This window comes from Theobroma umbraticum, unplaced genomic scaffold, assembly GCF_002168275.2.
Source record: "Theobroma umbraticum cultivar Fairchild unplaced genomic scaffold, ASM216827v3 scaffold_67.0, whole genome shotgun sequence".
Lineage (NCBI taxonomy): Eukaryota > Viridiplantae > Streptophyta > Magnoliopsida > Malvales > Malvaceae > Theobroma > Theobroma umbraticum.
This window is the reverse complement of record NW_018397262.1, coordinates 2,588,035-2,596,974: the sequence shown is the minus strand read 5'-3', so window position 1 is coordinate 2,596,974 and position 8,940 is coordinate 2,588,035. Positions and strand designations below refer to the sequence as shown.

The following is an 8,940-nucleotide window of genomic DNA, read 5'->3' as shown; positions in this document are numbered from 1 at the left end:
TTGTCCTTGCTTGCAACAAACCATCCCTTATTAAATAAATGTTGAGACGGTTGTGGTTTCCACAAGCCATTTATGGGTGAATGAATGAATGGTATAGCCAAGTGGGAACAATAGACTTTCTTGTGCTTTGGAGTGGATCAAAGTTCAATGCCCTTTTGCTATCCTTATCTAGTTTTCATTTTACATATTTAATTAATTTTAAAATAAATAATAAAATATAATTTTTCTCGTTTCATAAATCTCATCTTTTTCGAATCATATATTTTAAAATTACATGCATAAGAATAATAGAATTAAACCTAGCTTTATAGTAATGGAATTCTCAAGATTTGGCTTTAAAAGTCATATTCTAAAAATGAAGGTACACAAATGGTTCAAGTGTAAATGTCGTTATAGGCAAGATATGTAGGTAATTTTGTGTAGAATGTTATGAAATCCGATATGTTGGTGAATGAGACAGCTAGTCCAATTGGGTCACATGGCTCAGTCTTTAAACAAAGGGGGACACCAATGACTCTCACTCTCACTCTCACTCTCACACCATCATTCATCTTTGATATTTCTCCAACAGCTTTCTTCCACCTTTTGAAGCCAGAATATCCCATTCATGTCTTCGTCATAACAGATTCCCCATCAAATACAATTTTGTTGTCAAATAAGCTCTTTAAACCTTACAACTTTCTTATTACATTGGAGTATTTGATTTATTGATTAATATATAATTTTTACTTCTTTTAAATTCAAAAAAAAAAAAAACCCTACAACATTCTTACTCATATCTTGTCAATGAATTTACATTATGGTCCATAATACCAATGGAAACTGTCGGGTTTGAAGGGAGATCACAACCCTTTTGTTGATGCAAATTATCAGAATTTTGATGAGCATAAAATGAAAAATTTAGGTCTACCCACCATAATAAAATGAATGGGCCCACAAATTGGTTGCTTGCAAAACGGTGGGCCTCACTCCTTGATATGGACCCACTCATATGCAGAAGCAGCAGCAGAACATCACGCATTTCAAAACCAACATCCCATTTTCTATGGACATAACGCTAACAATTTGCCATTTCTTAACTTATGATCCTATCATATTAGTACTAAACAAAAGCAGGCTGGAGGCACATGCAGTTGCCATCTCGCCCTACCATGACCATCTCTCTATGAACAATGAAGAACCTTAATCTAGGCTTATTTCTTGACAACTATTATCACCATTTTGACTACATCATCAAGTTATCACCTTTTTGGTTGTGGTGAGATGAGTCAATCATGTTTCTCGAGAGTTTTCTGTATATGGGATTCTACATTTGACTGTGTATTCTGTGGTGGGGTGTCTGATTCCATTGCCATTGAATTGGTTTGTTTCTGTTTTTAATTAGCACGTCAAGAAAAAAGGAGGGTTTTATGCTCCTTCTCATACTATCTTGATAGGGTACCAGTCTGCATGATAGTTACGTAAATTTATTTTATAAATGAATGAAAATTTTAATTTATTTTTTAAAAAAATCATGAATGTAACATGTCATAAAAGAGAAATTCTATTTATTGACGTATGTAAAGATTTAAATGTCGACAATTGATTCGAGTGATATATTATTCGGCTCTTTTTACGTGATCAAAGATGTTAAAAAGTTATACAAAATGCATTGCGATTTAGTGGGCATAGAAGGAGTTTGTGATAGACTTGGTCAGGATATAACATGGTTGGTTGGTCAAGTTAGAAGGGTCATATGGTATTGGTGGAGGACATCAACTTGGCTGATTATTACACAAGTATATATGATAAAGATCACCTGATGATCCAAGTTGGGCATATTCCACGACCTGTCCACATTATTATTATTTTCTTATGCTTATGAAATTTGATTCAATTTTGATTATGCAATGCAACTTCTTCCCTTCTTTAATTTATTCTCTAATTGAAAGTTCCAGAATTAAATCATTGAAGTTTTCTGTTTAAGAAAAAGAGGGTTAATTATAACATGTTCATTGTGCAATTCCGACTTGCATTAATTAATATATATGCACCATTAGTATTAACCTTTTTACTCTCATTGGGGAAGTGTTGTTAGGGTTGGCACATCTTGGACAGCTCATGCATACATTATTTTTGTTTTATTATTGTCATTGATCCTCACAATGTTACACTATTATTATTATTATTATCATAAATAAATTCTTTGAGATTTTTTATTTTGATAATTTAATTTTAAAAAATTAACATTTTTAAATATGAAAAAATGGTAATAATTAAGTTTATTAAATGGGAAGGATGATGAAAATAGGGATATCTGAACCTAGTGTTTTCTGTTCTTGCTGTCATGAGTGCTTCAGCTTATTCTTAGCTTAGTTGTGTTGTTGATGTTGGTGTTGAAGTTGTATTGTTTTTGTATATTAAATTCATTCTCTTCTAATAATCTTGAGATATATATAGTTTATGCCATTAATATAAAATCAGGCTCAATGGTTTCATGTAAGTGAAAGCCTTGCACAATAACTATCATATGGAAGATTTTGTAGTCCAAGAAACAATATGGACAGCAATTAAAGCATTACTAAAAAAACTCCCAAAAGCTCTCTTTCTCTTTTCCTCTTTTTTACGATTTCGTAACACCTTTTAATTTGGAAAATGTTTTATCCCTCGAATTTTAAGAAAATATATTTTAATTGACAAATAGATAAGTAAATATAATTTGAAGTTGGAAGTAAAGAGAGCCAATTGAATAGACAAGTGCAAGAAATAGATACGCCTTTGGGAGCAGGAGGAAGAGGACGTGCTCATAATTTCTTTGCCTGCATTATTAGTATGGACTTGGCTACTTAGGAAGTTGAGAGATGATGATAATTATTGATGAATTATTATTATTATTAAAAACTAGACATTAAAGATTAGACATATTTTTTTTGGGGTTCAAATCAACAGTTTATTTAATATATTCATAAATGAATGAATTATTAATTTTGAATGAGTTAACAGTTGAGGCATGGTGGGGCCCACTGGTTGGTCACGTGGCAGACAGCATCCTATGGGGCCTTTTTCACGTGGGTCCCCAACCTAGTGAGATGCGGTCATCTTGGCTCCTCCACATGCCCGCCTTCGCTCTTCATCATTTTTTTATTCTCTCCTGTCTTAACATAACGTTTTCCTTTTTCTTTTCTCTTTTTTTTTTTAAAATTTTTTTACCAAAACTAAGTTAAAATGTTTTTATTATGTTGTATTTTATATTAAAATTTGAAAAAAATTATAAAATAGATTTTTAATGTTTTTATGTAAAGAAGTTAAAAAAATAAAAAAAGAAAAATACTAGATGTTAATTTAAAAATTTCTTTGTCAATATAATTAATGGTCAAAAAGAAAGGTATTTGTATGTAAATAGGTGTTTGGCCCAACATAGGCAAGAGTTATTATTCTACTATAACAGCGAAAGGAAGGCATCTGACCCTTATAATTTTAAACTTATGGGAGAAGCTGACCTGGGTATTTAGAGGAAACTACAAATAAAATTTTTATTTTGTCCTTCGATAATCCCTAAAATTTTAGGTAGACACATTTATCTTCTTAATTTGGTTCAAGTATTTAGTCTTTATTTAATTTGTTTTATTATTTTCAATTAATACAAAATTATATTATTTATTTCATTTTGAAATTTATGATTTAATTTAATAAAGTTGAGTCTTTTTATTTTTTATTTATTAAATTACTATATTTTCAAATAGGTTTTTTTTATATATTTTACAACACTTCTGTATTAAGTTTGTCAACTGCTATTTTAATTTTTTTATAACACTTTTAGAACAACTCTATTCGATCAACACTTCTTACAGAAAAGATTTTAGTTATGTACTAGATTGTGTGCTATTATATCAAATGTTATATATATAGTTTAATGTATATGGATATATTAAGTGTTACCAATCGATATTCAACAAAATAAATAAAGTTTATTCTACACTAAAATAAAAATTTTTATGTAATGTGTGAAGGAAGTATATTTGAATTCAATACATATACATACATAGAGTTAATATAGAAAAGGGATAAATTATGAAAGAGTTGCATGTGGCCATTAATTGTCATGGAAAGTAAATCCGTCCTTTAAAGGCTTTAGTTGGACATAGCTGCCTTGTTTTACAAGCTACAACAACATTAATTCCTTGTATATGTTTCTTCTCTCACATTGCCATTGATACAATGAATGTTGGGAAAGCAAAAATCAAACGAAAACCCCATTTTTATTTACATTTTTTGACACATAACCCAACTATTTATAATAATATTTGCTTTGATTACTTTGCAATTCTTATTGCAAAGCTGATGTCCATGTATCAAAATCGACCTTCAATGTAAGTTTCATAGTCGGTAAGTATAATGAATTTGCCGACTTTGTGCTACTTGTTATACGATTAATTCCGACAGAGTTATTAATTACTAATATGAAAAGAAACTTATATGTAGAGTGGAATTGTAGGTGGTAGCTATGCCACACCGCCGCACACTGAATTCTTAATTTCTCATCCATTTTTAACTACCATAATCGAACTTCTTGTCTTGGGATTAATGCAAACAGCTTGAAACACAGCTTTGTCTGCACACAACTGTGGATAATAAAAAGGCCATGAGCTGCGCATACAGGCGGCCTACTAGCCGTTGCCTCTCTCATTTGTTTTGGACACTAACTCTCGCAGCTGATGGGCTCCTAGTCCTAGAGGTTAAACAAATGAAGGGTTTACTTCCTTTTTGGAGCTCACTCAACTGCCCCTCTCTCTCATATTCTATTAATTTATTCCTTGCATTCCTCCATCTCCCATGCAATTCTTTTCTTTTATTACGTAGAAAAACCCTAATGGGTCAACCCAACCCAACACCTTCCTTTGTCTCCTCTTTCTCTCCCTCTGTTTATACAAATTTTTTAGAGGAGGGTTGGGTCAACCCAACGGCTTGTATTCAATTCCTTTCTACCCCACAGGTTCTCTCTCAGTTTCCTTTTTCGCTTTTATATATAGAGAATCAGACGCGAAAACTCTTGAACTCTCGACTCTAAACGAATTAGTTATGGACGAAGAAACCTATTTCCCAGACACCGATCTGGACTTCAGCTTCACCTCCACCACCACCGACAGGACCTTCCCATCCTGTAGTGCTCGTTCCAGTTTAGCTCGCTCTAGCCTTACCCTCAGCTTCAACGAAGCAGGCCTTTCCTGCTGCACTACCACCACCACCAGAAATATCACCACCCTCCACCACCGCAAATGGGATCCACGATGGTCAGCCATCAAGGCAGCCAGCAACCTCTCCTCCGACGGGAACCTCCACCTTCGTCACCTCAAGCTCATTCGCCATTTGGGTACCGGAAACCTCGGGAGAGTCTTCCTCTGTCAGCTTAGAGACTGCAACAGCGCCACCTTTGCTCTAAAAGTAATCGACAGGGATACATTAAGCAACAAGAAACTCTCACACGTTCAAATGGAAGCAGAAGTCTTATCCATGCTGGACCATCCTTTTCTTCCAACGCTTTACGCCCACATCCAAGCTTCTCATTACACCTGTCTCCTCATTGACTTTTGCCCCAACGGGGACCTCCATTCTCTTCTACGTAAACAACCCGGAAATCGCTTTCCTTTAGCGGCGGTCAGGTTTTTTGCGGCGGAAGTGTTGGTTGCTTTAGAGTATTTACATGCTTTAGGGATCGTTTACAGGGATCTTAAGCCTGAAAACATTTTGTTACGTGAGGATGGGCATATAATGTTGTCGGATTTCGATTTGTGTTTCACGGCTGATGTGGTCCCCACCTTTAAATTCCAGCGCCGCAAAAGTCGAAAGTCGAGGCGGAACCGTTTCACCGGCGGTTGTTTTGGTTCCGTCGCGGATTCAGGAGAAGAAGACCAAGTTGATCCAGAGTTCGTAGCTGAACCGGTAACGGCGTTTTCCAGGTCATGCGTTGGGACCCACGAATATTTAGCACCGGAGCTCGTTTCCGGAAACGGCCACGGTAACGGCGTTGACTGGTGGGCGTTTGGGGTGTTCATTTACGAGTTATTATACGGAACGACACCGTTCAAGGGAGGCAACAAGGACAGCACACTTCGTAACATAGCTTCCAGCAGGCAAGTAAGATTCCTCCACGTGGCGGAGATGGAAGAGGCTGGAATGGCGGAGGCAAAGAATTTGATCGGGAAATTGTTGGTAAAAGACCCGAGGAGGAGGCTAGGGTGCACCAAGGGTGCGCAGGATATAAAACGACACCCGTTCTTCGATGGGATCAAATGGCCCTTGATCAGGCACTATAAGCCGCCGGAGGTGGTGGGAGGGGTGGCGAGGAAGAGGGGGCATGTGGGCCATGTGAAGAGGAGGCGTTGGTTTTGGAAAGGACTTGATTATTTGATGATGAGAAATAGGAATAATAAAAATAGAAAAGCCAATTACTATGATTATGTTCTTAATAGTAACAATAATATACCTAGGAAGCATGCTTAGTGTTGTTTTGTCAAAACTTTTTGTTAGGAGTTTATTGCAAAATTAAAGAGGAGAGAGATGATGAGGCTCTGATATAGTAGTTTTATGGAGTTTGTCTTTTAGTTTTCATACACATGATTTGCTGTATATGAATCCAATTAGTATAAATCAAAGATTCACACCGTTTCCCTTTCTTTTGAATAAAAGTTTTTAATTTAATAATTAATCAACCCATTTACGATTAGCAAGCAAAAGAGTCCAGGCAGATGATTAGCATCATCCAGGAAGATACACACACATGTTTTTGTTTTTGTTGCTTTTCTTTTTACCTGTTGCCGGTGCAACCAAAGGAATACATCCTACTACTGTACATGGAAAGATATAAAGAAGAGTCTTGAGCTGTTAGATTGCAGTCCTCCCAACTGTTCCGATATTCCACCCTCTCTCCTTTTCTTTGTGGTTTTGTTTCTGCTGAATTTCCTTGGTTCCTGCTCCTCTTCTACCATTGCCTAGCAGTACTCTACTGGCCATCCTCCCTCGACTTCCGATTGAAACTCTAACCCTGTCCATCCCCACGTTTACACCTCTTCTCAGATGCTGCTGCATTGGGGACTTTAGCTGAACTTTCTTCTGAAGGCTTCGTCTCAAAATGCTGCTCAGCTTCTTACCCGCGCTTTTCATTCCTTTAGGACTGTTGCATAGTGTTTGTTCAGGAATAAACTCATCTTCCTCTTCCTTTATATCTGGTTGGGGTGGCAATGGTAGAAATGGTGGTGCCAGCTGCGCTAAGCTAGGTGCACTTGGCAGTGGTATTAAAGAGTTGCGCCTCGGAGCTGAGGATACCGACATTCGTCTTGCGGTTGGGCAGATTGAGGCTCTTCCTGTCTTCTTTGGTAGTAGTCGCAGTTGTTCAGCCGCCTCGGGATTGTTTTCTTTTTCTGCTGCATCAATGTGCTGGATGCAGCCATCTGTTACAGAAAGAGGTATTGGCCTGAAGCTATTTTCCATAAGCGGACGAGTGAGATTTACTTGCTCTTTCATCAATGCTCCATTTGAAACGTCATTAAAATTCTTGTTAGCTCCCAAGAGTCGAGTTGCCAGTGGTGGCCTCATTGCTGAATTACTAAGCTCCTCATTCTGCTGTTTAATTTGTTGCTGTTGCTGCTGCTGCTGCTGCTGCTGCTGCTGCTCAGCTATCTTTGTATCAACATGCTGACGTGCTAGCTTCCTCTCAATGAGTAGCTGCGACTCCAGTTCTTTCACCTGGAGAAATGAAACCTATTAGAACTATAATGTCACATAAAGGGCATTTGGAATTACAAATCAATTGCAGACTTGCAGCTCCACGAGTAAAACGATATTGAATATTTTCAAGATTGTTTGATAAGTTTACACTATGCAATACCTTGTCTTGCAGGTTCTTGTTTTTTTGGTCTTTATCCTTTATCTTCAGGTCTAACCCATGAATTATTTCCTCCATCTTCCTGATTTGCAAATCTTTGATCTTCATTTCTTGCTTTGATTTCTCAACCTTTTAGGTTTAGAAAAGAAGTGTCATTGGTAACATCAAAATGATAAATTAGGCTTAAAAAATGTTGCCAATAAGTTGCCAGTTCTACCATCTGTTTGCATCTCAGAAGTTCTGAGCAGTCCATTTGTTTCTTTGCCGGACCCAACTCTATACCTCTCACTCTACTTGCAAAGTTCAGAGAGCATAGGGTCTCACCAAGGTCATTCTCCTGAGGACTGATTTGTACAAACATGAGTGTCTTTGAATCTCCTCCTAAGAAACATAAACCTAATTATCAGGCTTTTTACTTCTATCGCTGTGGAAATCCTATGAAAGAAACAACAGAAGTTTGACCATGAAAGTAAAAATAACGGAAATTTTAAAGTTGACTTGTTTTTATCATTTATGTCCAAGTTATTTCCTTGTAGGGGGTATAAAGATAAAATTGTACCTAGAGAGTCTTGAAGCAAGTGTGTAAGCTTTGAATTCCTGCATGATTAATGTACAGTTAAGTTTAAAACCTATGAAACACTACTGATTTCTATGTTCTTAATAATTTAGAAGTACTCATCTCTGTATTTTTATCACCTGAAAGGAATATGAGGGCTTTTAGTAGCAAGAGCAGATATGACATCACCGAGTGCAGACAAGGATCTGTTAATATTTTGAGTTTCCTTGAGTCTTTCTCCGTGCACTTCTGTTTTTACTATTCGTTCACTTCCAGCCAGGTCCACCAACCATAGCTTGCTTTTTGTGCATTCCCCATTCAACAAATTCTCTCCCTTAACCATCACACAATGTATGCTGCATCAAGATTGAACCATAAGCTGGCATTTAGCTGTGTTTAAACACATTTTGTGCAACAAGTACTGAATTTAAAATCAACTGTGACAGACAGACCAGTGAGATCTACTGCTATGCTCATTGGCATTGGTTGAGCCAACAGCCCTTGCATTACTGCCAGTCTGTAG

General features: G+C 36.6%; 2 protein-coding genes across 2 annotated transcripts in view; one reads left to right on the top strand and one right to left on the bottom strand.

Moving 5' to 3' along the window:
- The first annotated feature begins 5,017 nt into the window (after positions 1 to 5,017).
- Positions 5,018 to 6,480, top strand: LOC110419834 (serine/threonine-protein kinase WAG1-like). The gene has a single exon (XM_021432957.2). It carries the CDS (start codon positions 5,059 to 5,061, stop codon positions 6,478 to 6,480), a length of 1,422 nt encoding a protein of 473 aa, XP_021288632.1. The 5' UTR covers positions 5,018 to 5,058.
- Positions 6,481 to 6,659: 179 nt separating this feature from the next.
- LOC110419615 (Di-glucose binding protein with Kinesin motor domain-containing protein) overlaps positions 6,660 to 8,940 on the bottom strand; it is a 23,655-nt gene continuing 21,374 nt past the window's right edge. The window contains exons 10-15 of the mRNA XM_021432711.2: positions 8,870 to 8,940; positions 8,558 to 8,773; positions 8,421 to 8,458; positions 8,079 to 8,242; positions 7,865 to 7,990; positions 6,660 to 7,722 (exon numbers count right to left, since the gene is read on the bottom strand). The exon at positions 8,870 to 8,940 is cut by the window's right edge and continues 91 nt beyond it. Coding sequence (XP_021288386.2) covers positions 6,862 to 7,722; positions 7,865 to 7,990; positions 8,079 to 8,242; positions 8,421 to 8,458; positions 8,558 to 8,773; positions 8,870 to 8,940 — 1,476 coding nt within the window. The 3' untranslated portion in view covers positions 6,660 to 6,861. The remainder of the gene's footprint in view (positions 7,723 to 7,864; positions 7,991 to 8,078; positions 8,243 to 8,420; positions 8,459 to 8,557; positions 8,774 to 8,869) is intronic.

What these genes read in the sequence shown, in the direction of transcription:
- LOC110419834 (XM_021432957.2), top strand. Translation starts at nt 5,059, where the DNA reads ATGGACGAAGAAACCTATTTCCCAGACACCGATCTGGACTTCAGCTTC.